Source organism: Theropithecus gelada, chromosome 4 (genome assembly GCF_003255815.1).
Source record: "Theropithecus gelada isolate Dixy chromosome 4, Tgel_1.0, whole genome shotgun sequence".
NCBI lineage: Eukaryota > Metazoa > Chordata > Mammalia > Primates > Cercopithecidae > Theropithecus > Theropithecus gelada.
Window position 1 is genome coordinate 136791021 of NC_037671.1, and position 17328 is coordinate 136808348.

Sequence of the window (17328 nt, forward strand, 5' to 3'; positions counted from 1 at the left end):
TGATTTGGGTCAACTGACAGTTTACTGGCATTCTAAAGGCAATGTTGTTTTCTGCAAATAACTGGGAACAATCTGTGACTCCTACTCAACTCTTGCATTTTAGAGACAACATAGCATGCAGTCTCCTCTGTCAGAAGGGTATTCTGAGGAATGCCTAAAAAGGGAATGATTTTATACATTGATCCTCGAACATCAAAACATAGTAAGTAGGGATGAGTGCTCAGAAATCCCAGATAAACAAACTTGAAATAAAGACCTTATACAAGTTTAAACCCATAATACTGTACCAACAAGTTCCTGGCACACAGCAAACACTGAACAGTAGCCATTGTGTCTACTGTTGTTAATAACATGAGTGTTTCCTTGATATTAAACTGAACCAGAAGAGAATATATTTACCTTGGATTTTATCCCTCATATCATGGGCTTGCTCTACAAGCTGACTTGCGTGTTTAATGGTGTCCATGCTTTCCTTCTGAATAAGTTGCCCTTTTCTGGAGGCTTGATTTTCCTACAAATAATCCATATAAAGCTAGATTAAATGTATGAGAAAAGAATGTTGCATAAGCACAGATAGGGAAGGGTGGGCATAATGTGTTTTATAAACATAAATCTTCCTGGCATGTGAAAGTTCCATAACATATAACATCATCCCAAAAATAATGCATAAAAGCTAATGTGATGGCCAGTTCTAAAATTTTTTTGACTTTTCCATAAGTTATTGGGGTACAGGTGGTATTTGGTTACCTAAGTTCTTTAGTGGTAATTTGGGAGACTTTGGTGCACCCATCACCTGAGCAGTATCGACTGCACCATATTTGTAGTCTTGTATCCCTCCCCCTCTACTCTTTCCCCAAGTCCCCAAAGGTCATTGCATCATTCTTATGCCTCTGCATCCTCATAGCTTAGCTCCCACACATCAGTTGGAACATACAGTGTTTGGTTTTCCATTCCTAAGTTACTTCACTTGATGGCCAGTTTTAGAATGACAGAATGCTATAAAATCTGGTGCTATTCCTATACTATCAGTCACAGTTCAATCCCAACCAACTGCCTTTCATATGTAATTTATTCTTCAAATTTTTACTGTATCTCAAGGTGCTGGACCAGAAAATTGCCTATGTCTGCTGATCATTTTGACATTGTGCTGACTGAAGAGTTTAAAGTTTCAAAGAGAAAATTGTTGAAAAAATAGGCAGACCTTGAAGTGCACCATGCTTCCAGTGGCTCCTGGGTGGTCCAACCACCGCTGAAATTGAATTACCACAGAGATTTCAAGGATTATTCTCCCTGGGTTAAAATGCTGTTTTCAGTGCTGCATTCCAAATTCCCACCAACATTGAGGGCACTTGTATACAAATAACTGCACAAGCAGATTTGGCTCAGCGTGAATGGAGCTCTTCTCCGAGAAGCTGATTCCATTCTCTCAACTCGGGAAACTCTGTTCCAGAGATCTCACACAGTATTTGTCAAAAATAATGCCCAACTCAAATGTGGCCTCTGAAGAAAGGGTTTGTGTGGGCGTCTGTGTGTATGTGTGTGTTTTTGTGTGCGTGGTTAAGGACAGAATGTGATCTAAGAGCACAGATGTGATTCAAGACCAGGACACCACCCTGTATGCACAGCACGGGCGACACGTACTTCCTTTTGGGATTCGAAAGACTGATCTGTGGGTTATATTTAAGAGGAAGAAGAGTTCTTTAGTCTGGCATTTGGTAAAATGCCCACTTGCCTTGTCTGGTGCTGTTTTTGGCTCAGCTCTTTAAAAACTGCTGCAATACATGAAGGAACTGTGGGGTGATCTGCCACACAGAGCGCTGGTAGACCCATTATACAGTTTCCTGAGGATAGGGCAATGGTTGTTTTGAACTTCTCTCCTTTCATCCAGTGTTCTACCCAAAGGATTACGCCATGATTTTACCAGGAACGTTTTTACACTCTCCAGGAATAATCCAAGAATGTGGCCCTCTCAGGTGGTCAAGGAAAAGGATGCAGAAATGGTATTACAACAAACACATGCCCAGAGGCTTTTTATCAGGCAGATTGGTAATCCCCTCTCTACAGAGCCCGCTGTGCAGTGGCAATGTGGTCAACAGTCCCTTCATAAACTGGGATCTCTGAATGAACACCGCCTTCTGAATCATTATATTCCTTCCTGCAGTTCCAGTCTTCTTCTTGGCTTGCTCCAGTGCTTTCCAGATAAAACAGTATTTGTGGTCATTTTAAAATAAATACACCGAAACTACAATAAATCTTAATGTTACTCCTCGCTGCTTTTAAAAAATATGGACACAAACATTTAAAATTTTAGAATTGTTAATAAGTGGATCTTTGATCCAGTTTAAGTTATATTCGCAGAGCGTAACACCCCTAGTTTTTACTTTGACTTGATACTTCAGAGTAAATCTCTGTTGTTATTACTGTGTCATTAAACTTACTATTTTTTGATACGGAAACTTCAGTTGAAGTGATGAGAGACAGCTGAAAAATGTCATGCCTATAAGAAGACCTCTTCTTTGTGACAAACGCCAGAGGGCGCTGAGATGTAGGTAGACAGAGCTATATAGACATTGATATACTGTATGTATGACTGGACCAGTGGCAAAGAGGAACATCTATTCCTTTACATTATAAGATTACTGAATCGAACGTATAGTGATGGCTTATTTGAATGTTTATTTTTTCTGTAACTTTGCCTGTGGAAGGAAAATAATGATATAGGCACATGGTAAAACGAGTGTGCCTCGGTTTAAGAAAAGCTGAAATTAAAAAATTACCTTGCAACTGTAAACCAGTTGGTGGTTTACATTACAAATGTATTAGTCATTTGCTCATCTCAACAGAAAATTCTTCTTGTACATGTTTGACATAAAAGTGGCAAGGGTGTCTTGGTAATACAGTACATAAAAGGTAGATTATGTGAGGATGATAACCAATATCTAGGGTGATCATATATTTTATGGTTCAACCTGGGGCATTTTGCACATGAAAGGGAGAACTTTTAGTAATTACTCTGGGACACAAGTATAAACAGCAACAGTGTTGGACAAACCAATATTGGTGTGCTAGGAATATTGGTGTGCTACTTTAGAATTTGTACAGTAATATCTACTTCTGCCTACCTCCTAAACATTAATGACCTCTAAATTCCTTTCCAGCCCTGATTACCCTCTGAGTTGCAGATTCACATCTCTATCTGCCCTCTGTGCATTCACAGATATTTCACTTTTAAAATATCCAGAGTAATCCATTCGTGTTTGTAGTCTTAGTCATCCATGTCTCAGAATGGAGCTTCTCTCTTTGCTATTTCTCACCTCCAACTGGTCACCAAGTCTGTTTCATTCCACCTGCCACTCTAGCCTCTCTTCCTCTTTTCCATGACCACAGTCTCAGTTCATCCTTGTTCTCTGCAAATCCTTTTCAAACGAAGGCAAGACAGCAACTCACTACTCTCTTGTCTAGACCACTGTGGCAGTCTCCTAAGCAGTGCCCCTGTTGTCAGTCTTCGCTGGCTAGTCTGTCATTCACACTGCAGAGGGACATTTCTAAAGTGCAAATCTAATCAGCTCATCATTCTGGGTAAATACCTGAATAACTTCCAGAGTCCACAGACTGAAGTTCCCACGTTCATGAGCATGTTTGGGAAAGTTCTTCACAACTGGGCCTCTGACAGCGTCTTCAGCATTATCTCCTGCTCTCTGCCTTACAATGAATCTTCCACAAGGCCATAGTTCCAATCCCAAGAACACAGCACGTTGCTTCACATCTATCTGTTCTCACAGTACTTATCCCTTGCTTGGGAGTATTTGATAAATTCCTACTCATTCTCAATACACACGCCAATACTCACCTTCTCTGAGAAGCCTTTCCTAGTGTACCCCTGCCAAAATAGTTCACTATTTCTTCCTTAGAGTTACCCTTCAGCCTGTACCATGTTTCTCTTATTAAATGCTGTATGATAATTATGTTTTTACATATCTGTTTCCCTGCTAGACTGAAGCATCTTGAAAGCAGGGCCTTATTATATTTCAGGATACCTAGCACTTAGCATAATAACGGTTATATACAGGCCGGGCACAGTGGCTTACGCCTGTAATCCCAGCACTTTGGGAGGACTAGGCGGGTGGATCACGAGGTCAGGAATTCAAGACCAACCTGACCAACATGGTGAAACCCCGTCTCTACTGAAAATACAAAAAGTAGCCAGACGTGGTGGCACATGCCTGTAATCCCAGCTACTCAGGAGGCTGAAGCAGGAGAATTGCTTGAACCCAAGAGGCAGAGGTTGCAGTGAGCTGAGATTGCACCACTGCACTACAGCCTGGGCGACAGAGCAAGACTCCATCTGAAAATAAACAAACAAATAAACAGATAAATAAATAAATAAATAAATAAATAACTATTATATACAGACGTCCAATAATGCTTCTGGAATAGAAATGTAAACAGTTGCCCCTCAGCATCCATGGGGGATTGGTTCCAGGACCCAGCTCCCATAGATACCAAAATTCACGGTTGTTCAAGTTTCTTACATAGACTGGTGTAGTATTTGCAATACTATAACCTATGCACATCCTCCCATATATATTGCATCTAAATTACCTGTAATACCTAATGCAATGCCTACACATCACTTCATTCATATGGATTCAAAGTAATACTCAGCATATGGTAAATCTGAATTTTGCGTTTTGGAATTTTGTGGAACTTTTTCCAAATATTTTTGAGCCATGATTGAATCCACTAATACAGAGGGCTGACTGTACTTAATTTTGTCCTGCCTTTCTGGCAGGACAAGAGATGAGGTTCAGATACTTTTGATGCTTGGAGACAGCCTACTTTCCTTTTAGTCCTGTGGGTCTCTGCATGAGTTGTCATTCAGGGAGCTTCTGCTGTGGTTCAAGGAGTAGAAGTGGAGACGGCACAGCACCTCATGAGCTGCCCTTGGAGACTATGCTTTGTGACTCTGGGCTCTGCAGTGGACCTGCAAGATCCAGATGGTGAGGGGTAGCACTGAGACTGCGAGAGGGCCGCATCTCACCTCTGCTTGTAGCCCAGTGACACTCTGACCTTGAGCACAGTGCCTCTGGGAACATGGAAAAGTAGAATCTTGGCATGATCTTTGGAATTTTCATTGCAGACAAGATCAGCAGCAGCAAAAGTGAGCATCTTTTGAGCACTGGCTATTTATGAACACAGATGGATGGGCATCCTTTAGGGGAATCCCAGACGTAAGTGGTGGGAAAGGGCTATAGGACTTCCCAGTAGGAGGCTGGAGGATTTAGAAACGGAAGTTCAGACAAAACCGGTAGCTAGGTGGATGTAACTTGTGAGATTTGGGTCACATGAAATCTACGTGGCAGACAATTTGCAAAAAGTGGTATTACTTGTCAAGTTCAAGGGGCAATATTACTGATTTTTACCACTATGGGTATAGACAATGAAATCCTTTACTCAATTTAAAGCCAAATATTAGTTACTTTCTTGATAGAAGGCTTTCTAAGACACAGCTTTCCTTAAGTCTAAACATCAATCATGGACTTTTCCAGACCAAGGGCTTGAAGAATGCTTAAAAAGTCATTAAGACCAGCCCTGGGCATTTGTTTTGAAATGTTTCAGCAGGTTTTTGCACCATCGGGACTGTAGTTAGAACATTATATTCAATAAAAATCGATGGAAACAGCCGAGTGAAAGCTCCTAGTATAGTAGCTTTATCGTCAACCTTCTGTGTTGATGGTCTGTTCTTTTTGTCCGGGAGCGTTTTCTACTGTGATGTTACTTTCAAGCGTACGTTATTTCCTCTCCATGAAAGCCTGCATTTAGCTTACATTAGAAATTGTACCATCATTCTTAGCAAACTATCACAAGAACAGAAAACCAAACACCGCATGTTCTCACTCATAGGTGGGAACTGAACAATGAGATCACTTGGACTCGGGAAGGGGAACATCACACACCAGGGCCTATCATGGGGAGGGGGGAGGGGGGAGGGATTGCATAGTGAGTTATACCTGATGTAAATGACGAGTTGATGGGTGCTGACGTGTTGGTGGGTGCAGCACAGCAACATGGCACAAGTATACATATGTAACAAACCTGCACGTTATGCACATGTACCCTAGAACTTAAAGTATAATAATAATAAAAAAAAAAAAAAGAAAGAAATTGTACAACAAAAGGATCAGGAACTCTGCCTGGCCTGTGGGAGGAGCTAATCTTAGTGAAAACATTTCCTGAAATGTTTTCTTGAAAATTCTTTCCTCAAGAAAGAATTAAGGCCAGGCGTGGTAGTTCACAACTGTAATCCTAGCACTTTGGGAGGCTGAGGTGGGCTGATCACCTGAGGTCAAGAGTTTGAGACCAGCCTGGCTAACATAGTGAAACCCTGTCTTTACTAAAAATACAAAAATTAGCCAGGCGTGGTGGTGTATGCTTATAATCCCAGCTACCCAGGAGGTTGAGGCAGGAGAATCACTAGAACCCGGGAGGCGGAGGCTGTAGTGAGCGGAGATCGTGCCACTGCACTCCAGCCTGGGCAACAAAGTGAGACTCCATCTCAAAAAAAAAAAAAGAAAAAAAGAAAAAAGAATTAAGATACTTTTAGCAAGTTTCAACCATATCTGATACCAACATGAAGTAACAATAAGTTTCCACAAAGATTTGTTTCTTGGTATTTCCTTTGCTGTTTAAGAGATTTCACTGCTCTTCAAGCACTAGTGGTTGGATTAATATGTGCCATTGCTGGGGAACTAGGGACACAGTGTTCATGTGCATTTCAAAATAGATGAATCTTCCAAGGGTACAATTAGAGTAACTTACATTTTTAAAAGCATAATCTCTTAAAGGGTTAGGGGTACAAGGTCAAAAGAGAATGCTATTGTTATTTTATTTTTTAAAAATTTTTGTTGAACGTGAGAACTGTTTATAATGTCAAGTACCAGTTTCTGAAAGCAGCAATTCGGAAGTACTCTGGCCAACACTGGTGGAAAGTCATTAGAAAAAAAAAAAAAAGCAACAACTGTGTGAAACATTCTAATATGCTAAATATGGTGCCTCGTGACTCCGTTTGTAGTTTTAAAATTAGTATAGCACATGGATGGGTATTTTTCCATTAGGCTCTTATGGAGTGCATTGAATAGCCTTTCACACTGACTCTGCTCATGTTTTAATGTTTTTCCTGTTAATTTGTGACAGTTTTTACAAGTTGTATTTTTCTCAATATTTTTCTCTGTCTAGTTGTCTTTTTCGTTTACTTAGTTGTTTTATTGGATATTTGAAATTTTATCTTGTCAAATCTGTATCTTTTTATTGAAATTCTTTGTAATATATTTAAGTGTTCTGTTATGCCCTTTCAAGATTTAATAAGTATTTTGTTCTATTTTCTTGTGAATTGAGATTTATAGTCAACTCTTTAAACAGGTTAATTTACTTTAGTCTAGGATGTAAAGTGATGGTTGAAAGTGTTTTTTTTCCTGCCAAAGAGCGAAATTGCTTTCTCAGGACAATTTCTTTCCTTTCCATTTATCATTTAATGTATACTTTAACAATATTTAAATTTTTTATTCCATATAATGAATTTTAATTCTGGATGCTCTATAGCTCTTAGTCATAAGATGCCTTGGCAAACAGCTGAATGACCATCCTAGCTAAACAAATCAACTGCATCAACCCTCCGCAAATACACAGAAAATTATCCACAAACATAGCTTTTCAAGAAAACCAATCAAAACGGGAAGAGACGGTAGAGACTGAGTATGGTAACTTTCTCCACAGGTCTGGTCTTGATTTATTTTAAGGCACATGGGTCACTGCATTTTTTCTGGACCGTGTTAAGCCTCAGTCATTTGTGACCAGCCAGCCTCACATCAGCTAAATCCTTTCTTTGAAGGCTGTCCCAGAAACTGAATACATACGTACATACCTTTTCAACTAATTCCTCTACGTCAGACAGAAGGCTTTTCATCGTGTTCTCAGCATTGTTGATTTGTATCTTTCTTAGGGCGTATTGGTTTTCTCTTTCTGACAATTTTGTCTACAGAAAAATGTGTTTTGAAAATAATTAGTCAATGTGCACACCAGGTTTTTAAAAATGTACATAAAACTCTTTCAGTGTAAGAGGACTCAGAGTAGAGTGTGAGGCTCTTAAAATAGTGGGGTCCACAGGCTGCTGCAGCCTGGTGTGAAGGGTGGGGTCTGCAGAAGGGACTGAGGCCCTTAGGGACTAAAATTCTGCAAGCTCCCCTCACTAGACTAGGGATGCTGGTCAGGGACTGGGTTGACCATGGGGAAAGGGCTCCTTTTCCTGATTTGTACAAAGGTACAATATAGGCTGGTGGTGACCCTGGGTGTCTGAGCTTTAGAATTTTAATTTTGTTGGGTCTGGAAGAACGGACCAACCCACCAGGATTGATGTAAATGGAGTACAGAAATTAACTTTTTTCATTTTAATGCAAGTCTCTTTATTTCAGACCCCTTGCTTTCTCCTTTTTCATTTTTGAGGAGGTGGGTCTAAATGTGACTTTACCGAGATTACTTGGGAGTGAGCCCTTTGATCTTGACACTGACTTCCTGTCTGCTGTAATGATTCCTGTCTTGAAGTTGTGCCTTTGAGGAAAGAGAATCTGAATGGTTTCAGGAGGCCTGGATCTGGGTGACTCCCCTGGGAGGTAGTGTCTTTATGTGTTCCAAAAGGTAATTTTGGACAAGAACAATTTCAAAGTTTAGAATAAAATTCACAATAAGATTCTATCCAGGCTACAATATAATTTTTGTTTTTGTTTACACTTTACATATTTGGCCAACTGCTATGGATATCATTTGCACCTCCAAAAAGCAGTGAGTACTTACTATGCCAGGTACTGTTCTAACTTCTCTACACATATCAATTCACTGAATTCTCTCAACAGTCCATGAGATAGATGCAATAATTATTCTCAATTCCGTATGAGGAAAATGAGGGATTAAAGAGGTTAAATAACTTATCTACGGTCACACAGCTAGTGGGTGTCAGAGCTGGGATTTGAACACAAGTAATCTAGTTTCAAAGTCCGTGCTCTTAATCATCTTCCTAAATTGACTAACGAAGTAGAACAACGTGCTGGTGTTAATTCCATTTTCCCTCAGATAATGATCATTGTTTTAAAAATATCATTTGGTTGTGATAGAAGCCCATGATTTAGTGGGAAAGAAAACTTTTAAATCCTAGCTATAGAAGGACCTTTATATAGTCATCCCTTGGTAGTTGTGGAAGATTGGTCCCAGGACCCCGTGGGGATGCTCCAGTTCCTGATACAAAATGGCCTAGCGTTTGCAGATAGTGTATGCACATCCTCCAGAATACTTTAAATCATCTCTAGATGACTTATAATGCTACTTATAATACTAACACAATGTCAATGCTATTGTAAATAGTTGTTATACTGTATTTTTCATTTCATTATTGTTGCATTTTTTATTGTTTTTTAAGTATATTTTCCATCTGAGATTGGTTGAATCTGAGGATGTGGAACCTGTGGATATGGAGGGCCAACTGTATTCCTGTGTTTTTTTTTAATCTGTTGGCTGCTTTTAACTTGTTTACTAGGCATTAACCAGTAGATCTATGAGGAGAAAGAAGGTATGTGTGTATGTCTGTGCATTTGAGTGTGTGAGTATGAGAAAATGAGAGAGAATGTGTATAAATGAGAAGGAGAGGTGGGTGGGTGACGGGGTGAGGAGAGAGAGAGGAACAGAAGGATGCTTCTACACAAACTCAAAACCTTGCAAATTATGGCTAAGGAAATGGTAGCCTTGTGGTACCATTTGTGGTAATGACTCGAACAAGTAATGTGTGGCTGCACCAAGGAAATAAGTATTTCTCTTTCCTCAGTAGTTTTGTGCGTAGATACTAGTCTTTTAGTCATTTCATTTCCCATATAACCTCTTTTGTAGACAGCAGCTCTTGTTTGGCCCAAGCTCAGAGTTACAATCAACTTTTCATCATTTCCTATGAAATTACTTATGTTTTGTATGTTAGACCTGCAGGTCTAACAACCTGTAATACAGGTATGAGACTCAGATACAAAAAGGGGTCGAAGGAATTGCTAGCTGTGGGCCTGTGAAGCCAGGATGAAAACAGAGTGGAAGGTAGAACATTCCTGCGTACTTTGAGGAGGTAGATGGTGGCGTTGATTTCATTCACGTGCCTATGAGCGGCGGCCCCAGAGGATACGCTCAGCACCCCGGATTTGCCTTCCTCAATGGAGAGTGCTGCTAACCGCAGGTCATCAGTCAGGTCCCAGACGCACTTATCACAGCCTGGAGGTGAAACATTTCTTCAGAATCACGAGTCAAAGCATGCTGAAAGCAGGCTGTTTTAGCAGAACATAATTCTCTATCTCCTTGGTTAATACCATTTTTATTTTTGTCTCTCTCGTCAGGCTTTAGTATCTTGCTTGGCATTAGCTAGTGAAGACAGCTATTGGCTAGATGCCCCTCCTCTCCTATTAGCTTTTCTCAGTCAGTATTCAAGGGCTAGCACTAACCTTCTCCCCACCCAGAGAAGGCACAGCTCCTCCCCGCAGCCCCACTTCCTGGCAGGATGAACACTTCAGCACCGGGAGGTCTGAGGTTATCGCTGTGAGAGTTGCTTCCTGACATCTGATGAGGGCACCAAAGTTCAGGCTGAACGTGGGCACGTGGGGAGGCAGGTCCCAGTTGCTCATCACTTCTCACTTTTCACATTTGAGCTCCTCTGACCACTGTCATCACCTCTAGAACCCAGGGCCCTCCTGTGACACACTCACAAGGAGGGCACACTGTGTTTCAGAACTGCCTCGATCACCTTTTGCAACTTGCCTATTCCCGATCTCTTTCCCTGAGATGGTGCTCTCTTCTACAGATGTGACATAGGGAGACTGGCATGTTAATGGTTGTTAATATGTTAATTTGTTATTTGAAGTTTAACATGGTCTTACTTATAAGCTCTCTCAAGGAACTGAGTCCCAGCCAGCACTTCAGGCTTGGTGGGGGAGATGCTTAGGACCAGGCAGGCATCTTGATGTTCTTAAATTGACCTTGCCTAGGGGGCCACCAATTCAGTGGGTAAACTTGGCATTGCTTGTGCCTCACATCCTATGCCATCTTCTAAGATGTGATCCAATGGTAAGGTTTATCTCTTCTGCTCAGAGGGACTGAGAGACCAAGATACTTTTGTTGGGGGAGGGGGTGCCTACTATTAAATAATTTTTAAACCAAAAGTTTTGTTCCTAGTATAACTCCTCATGATTTAATTAACACGAGCGCCAGAGAAATCCAGGAAAGATAAAAGGCAGCTCCATTTTGTAAAGCCTGAATATTTACTTCTGCTCCCACTTCAGATTTGGGGTAACTTGGGAGAAGCCACTTAAATCTCTTGGTATCTCAGTTTCCCCAGGTGTTGTAAAGTATTGTCTGTACATCATATTATCTGAGGACCTGAAAAGACAGTGTAGAAAAAGGAGCTGAAAAGAGCTCTGTCACTGGCAGTTGTGTTTCTGACTTTGCCTTTAGCCATCAGGCAAGATGCTGAATGGAAAGACTGGATAAGGTAGAGCTATGCAAATGTAAACCACCCATTTGCCCGAGGGAATCAAGTGGACCACCAAGTACTTGGTGCAGGATCCATTTGTTGAGATGCAGAAAGGGTTAAGTCCAGGAGGTGGGACTCGGCAGTTTCTAGAGAGTGATATTGCATAGCACTTCTTAATCCCACACCTGCAGCACATTAGAGAAAGTGGGGTTAGTCAATCATGTACTGTTTTTTTTTACTTATGGTTGAGCAGTCCGTGCCTGTAGGGGGTTCCAAACCTTCTTCCAAGCATTCTCCGGTTACACTGTCACATGGGCCTCCCCCGCAGTTGCACACTGTGGGAAACAAAAACAAGAGACGAGAGATTCACTTCTTAATGCTTAAAATATGGCAGTATTTTCCTGGTTTCTAGAAACACTAGCTATCAGTGTATAATTTGTCAATGGGGATTAATTACATTCTTCCTTAAGACTGTGTAGAATCTGTGATACAGAGATTATGCCCTTCATCCGATTAAGCTCCAGCCCAATGAGATTTTCAAAGGTGACCCTGGGCAAAACTGAATCTAAGTTTTCTAGGATTTCTCTCCCAACTCTTTGGGATTCGGACATGACAGTGCAATTGCTTCAGTCCAAAAATGTCCTGGTAAGTTTCACAAGATACTAAATGACCATGAGCTCATCATTCAACTGAAAATTGAAAGCCATCCCTTCCTTGCAGACTGATACTCCAGTTTAATTTAACTCGGGGGTTGATCATTGCCAGGTGTGAGGGAGGAGCAGCTCAGCAAAGAGTGAGTGAGGAGGCCCAGGAGCAATTCTTGGCTCCCACTACTCTTGACCCTTGGCAAGACGGACTCCAAACTTCCAAATGACAGCTATGAGTGCAATAAGAATAATGTGCTGCAAGGAATCAGGAACATCTTTACATGAATTTAGAAGACCTGGGAGCCCATTATTCATCTACTGATGATTTTCTCTAATGCCTTTTGGAAAAAGCAAAAACAAAACCCAATCTCATCAGACTGTTCAATTTCCACTGAGTTTCTGTGTGGGAACTAATTTGTAATATTTAAAGAGGAATTCTCTTACTATCTATGCTAGCAATTAACTGGAATAGAATTGTGCATTTCCCCCCACTTCTTAACTGTCTTTACTGAATAATCACAGAAACCAGGTTCATAGGGAGATCTATTTATTACATTTCATCTGTTTAATGTTCCACAAAATGCAGATTTATTAAACCATTCAGCAAGATCATGCTTTATTGCTTTTAAAATTAGCTTCTCTTCCAAGAGTGACCTGAATCTTTGTAGTTTAAACACAAATTTAGTAAATGTTTTGAGAATCAGATGTCAACCTTTCAGGCTTTGATTTTGCCAACATTATTTCTGACATCCGCCTTCTCTCTCTTTAGCCTGACTAGACACACTGCTCCTTCCTTTCTGCTGTCATTCTCAGTGTTACACCTCTGTGCACATTGCTTTTTTGTAGACATGTTTACTTTTATTGTGACTTCTGCAGAACATATATGTTGCATTTTTTGATTTAAAACTCCTTACTCCTTGAATCTTTTCCAGTGGAAATCTGTTTCAGTGAGAGGATTTCTTATAGAGCCATGCCACAGGAGTACAATATCTCCTGCTCTCCCTCCCTCCCCTCAAAGTCACATAAGAGTAAGACATTCTCAATCTCAGCCTTCCTGTACTCTTAGAGGAAAGCAATCTCACTTCACTTTTGAAGAGCTTCACTCTATGTGGCAAATGGATTGGAGACATCATGAATAAGATTTGTGCGTTTCAGTCTAACTGAAGTCTAACTGAAAGTTTTCCATGCTATCTTTGAAATACTTACTCTTATAATTTGAGGACATTGGAGGGTGGTGGTGATTAAAAATGGTACCCTTGACTTGCTAATCTATTTCATGGAAATCTTGATTTTACCAAACATAACTGAAAGAAAGAGATATAGCCCTCTGAATAAGAAAACTGATTTGAACCAGATTTCTTCCTTTCCTTTCCTTTCCTTTCCTTTCCTTTCCTTTCTCCTTCCTTCCTTCCTTTCTTTCTCTTTCTTTCTTTCTTTGTTTCTTTGTTTCTCTTTCTTTCTTTCTTTCCTTCTTTCTTTTCTTTCTTTCTTTCTTTCTTTCTTTCTTTCTTTCTTTCTTTCTTTCTTTCTTTCTTTCTTTCCTTTTCTTTTCTTTTTCCTTCCTTCCTTCCTTCCTTCCTTCCTTCCTTCCTTCCTTCCTTCCTTCCTTCCTTCCTTCCTTCCTTCCTCCTTCCTTTCTTTCTTTCTTTCGACAAGAGTCTCTCTGTCACACAGGCTGGAGTGCAGTGGCACAATCTTGGCTCATGGCCACCTCTGCTTCTACCTCCTGGGTTCAACGGATGCTGGGTGGGGCAATAGGCACCCACCACCACGCCTAGCTAATTTTTGTGTTTTCAGTAGAGATAAGGTTTTGCCACATTGGCTAGGCTGGTCTTGAACTCCTGGCCTCAAGCGATCTGCCTGCCTCAGCCTCCCAAAGTGCTGGGATTATAGGAGTGAGCCACCATGCCTGGCCTGAACCATGCAAGATTTCATTCAGTCTCCTAGTTAATGGCAGGTAATCCATAGAAGTCTGATTTCTTTCTTTGATTAAAACTGGAAGGATATAAGATGCTAAGACAAAAGTTCATTTGTGTTAGTGTCTCCTAGTTTATTCCACCCATGAGCAAAGTTATATTAGTAGTCTTCATAAAAATTTCTATTCCTGGTGGGTTTGGGATGCATATTACTGAGAATGTATATTGCCCTGGGAAAGTGACAAGGGGGCACTCACAATACTTCCCCAAGAGAAATTCTTCATCTAAATTCAATATTGGCAGAGGGTCATGTTGGCCAGATAGCTGGCTTAGTATTTATGATACTGCACCTGCACAGTTCTTGGCTATCCTGGCGTCCCCATAGTAGCCAGGAGCACAGCGTTCACACTTGAATCCGGTGGTGTTGCGTAAGCAGTTCCTACACTGGCCAGTGACTTCATCACAATCTTCAAAGATCAGGTTGGGATCTGAATTTCCACTGCAGTCACATTTCTTACAGGTGCTTCCAATGAGTAAGGGGTTTCCATAGTAACCAGGAGCACATCTGAAGAGGAATATCACACATTTAAACATTTAGCATCATAGTTTTTCTTGCTTTTAATCTTCTTTCCTACGAAGAAGAAAGATGTAGTGGGTATGTGTTGATCACCCTCCCAGAATCCATTTGCACTCTCTCATCTTCTTCATAGGACCAGACTTTGTTTTTAAGGAACCACCCCTCCCCATTATTATAGATCATTTGGTTCACTTCATCTGTAGGCCATTCAGTTCAGCTAGACTTCCAGCTATAGGATTGAACTAGTATATCCAGCCAGGGAACTGTTATACAAAAATGATATATGATGGGTGGGACCAGATATGCCAAAGGTACTGCAGTGAGATGTATCTGTAGCGTACAGCTGGGAAATGTCCTAGCCACAACATTAATAGCACCTCTGCTGAGAAACATTGATCTGTCTAGTCACAATGAATTGTTTAAGTAACTAAGCTTGAGCCAGTCAGTGCCTGGTATTCTCCTGGCTGAAAGGGATTGACTCAGGAGTGTAGCCTGGGCTCTCGTTTGAGGGTCATGGGGCGGCATTCTCTCCATCTTCAGCTCCTGGAAGCAACTTGTGACTGAGCAAAGCCAGCCTGGAGTCAAAGCAGATGGCAGAGCTGAGAGTACCACAAATCAATGGAGTTGGAGCCCAGACTGCCATGGATGTTTTAGATACATGCACCTACAGAGGCCAGGTGCCTACCTGCATTTATTGTGTGGGCAGAGCCAGTGCCTATGGTCATGCTGGCTGGGTCTTTGATGAGACCGCCCAGCTGAGTTGGAGAATGGAGACCGAAATCCATCCAGCCTTTGCTTGGCTTGCCAAGCTATGCATTCTAGGTGAGGCTGTCTCTGCCCAGAGAAAGAACTGCCTTTCCCTACTTTCCCCAAAGGTGCTCTGCAGGGCAGCAGAGGCCCTGCTGTGAATGGTGGGCCTGTAGGCCCCATCTAAGGGAACAGCTGTTACTAGGCTCCAGTTGATTGTTGCCAGCCTAGAGCCTTGAGAGGATGAAGGACTTATGTTGCCATATTTTATTTTTGGAGAAAAAAGTGGAAATTTGGATGTTTACGTGAAATTGCAATTTTTAAAAGTTGATTCAAACTTTGTAAGAGTACTGTACAGGTCAAACTACATGCTTGTTGGCTGATTGTGCACTCTCTTTTGCTGTGGACTCTAAACTAGTGTGGAAGATGGGCCAACTGGAGCTGCAGACACTTTGGGAGTAGCCAGAAAGAACACGTGGTCACATCATAATGGGATTGAAGGTCAGGTAGAGAAGTTGGTTCTGATGCATGAGAGAGAAAAAGAAGGAGAGTCAGCAAAGGGTTTTGAGCATGATGGAAGTGGTAGTGAAGGAAGCTGGTGCTGGCTTCAGCATGCAGGATGGACTACAGGCTAGAGCAGAGGGAGGGGGTGGGGTGCAGAGGGCCTGGGCTAGGGTGTTGGCCTTGGGAGTGGAAAGGAAGGGAGATCTTTCCAAGGAAATCAACAAGCCCTGGCCAGTAATAATAAACACTACATTTTTTTAAAAAAGGATTCCCTTTAAAGTAAGGGAATTATAATTCAGAACATTTGAAAAACAGATTAAAAAAAAATCACATCTGTAATCCCAGGACCCTAAAAAAGTCACTGTCAACATTTTGTGTATGTTCCTTCAGCCTCTGTTCCCATGTCTCAGTTTCTTGGTGTAGTTGTAGTGATAGTATATGGTCAGTCTTTAAACTCTTTACCTGCGTTGAACCTCATAGCTTCATCTATGTGAGTTTATTTAGTTACCACAGACACCCTGGGAGGGAGGCCACACAGGCCTGGCATTCTGGGAGGCTACTTCAGTTTTCCAGGGTCACATAGTTGGAAAGTCACAGTGCAAGGTCCAAACCTTCTGACCCTGGAGTTCTTTCTTTTGTTCCACCCTGGACCACACTGCTGCTGCTGTAAATGAATAAGTGGATTCATCCAACACAAGGACAATTCATGTCCATTGTATGTAAGGCATAGAGGGAGACAGGATGAAGAAAAACACATAGCCCATGCTCTGAAAGAATAGCAAATGAATCAAACATAATGATACAGAATATGGACTTAGAACTCACGTCTATGAAAAAGATGGGGATGAGTGTAAGTTCTACACAACCCACAAAGAGACACCCCAAGAGGAAATAGTCAATGAGTGTTGTTATGCACACTTTCTCATGTTTTTGCACCTCAGATTTATAGATCTGCAGGTCCCTAAGCCAGCATAAATTATTCCTCTATGGAATGTGTGGCTGGATTGAATTTCTGGCCTTTGCTGCGATTCACCAAACAGAGAATATTAGGCTTTTGGGCTGACTGAAATGAGACTCAGATCTACCAGCTCAATGTGTAGCTGGGAATCTTAAGGTCTGGGAGTGAAGGGGCTTGCCCAAGCTCATAGAAGTCAGATGCTGGTAACTTTCTTCCCATTTAATTCCACTGCATGTGCTTTCCATAGGAGGTCCCCTGGTCTTTTACAAGAGAAAACTCAAATTTTCTATTCTGTAAGTTGGAATCTCAATCACAGTGGAAACCTACTTTGAGTTACTCTGAGTCTCAAGAACATCTTCTGGTGGTAGGTTCAGAGTTTGACTATAACTCTGAAGTTGTAGTCAAAACTCTGGACCCTATGGATTTAACAA

The 17328-nt window shown here is 41.3% G+C and overlaps 1 protein-coding gene across 5 annotated transcripts in view; it reads right to left on the minus strand.

The window, feature by feature from the left end:
- LAMA4 (laminin subunit alpha 4) overlaps positions 1-17328 on the minus strand; it is a 149089-nt gene that overhangs the window by 71397 nt on the left and 60364 nt on the right. For 3 of the 5 annotated variants that reach the window (XM_025381899.1, XM_025381898.1, XM_025381897.1), the window contains exons 6-10: positions 14462-14676; positions 11788-11883; positions 10145-10296; positions 7922-8032; positions 400-511 (exon numbers count right to left, since the gene is read on the minus strand). In XM_025381899.1, the coding sequence (XP_025237684.1) occupies positions 400-511; positions 7922-8032; positions 10145-10296; positions 11788-11883; positions 14462-14676 (686 nt within the window). The remainder of the gene's footprint in view (positions 1-399; positions 512-7921; positions 8033-10144; positions 10297-11787; positions 11884-14461; positions 14677-17328) is intronic. The other 2 variants (XM_025381900.1, XM_025381901.1) reach the window with 1 other exon arrangement.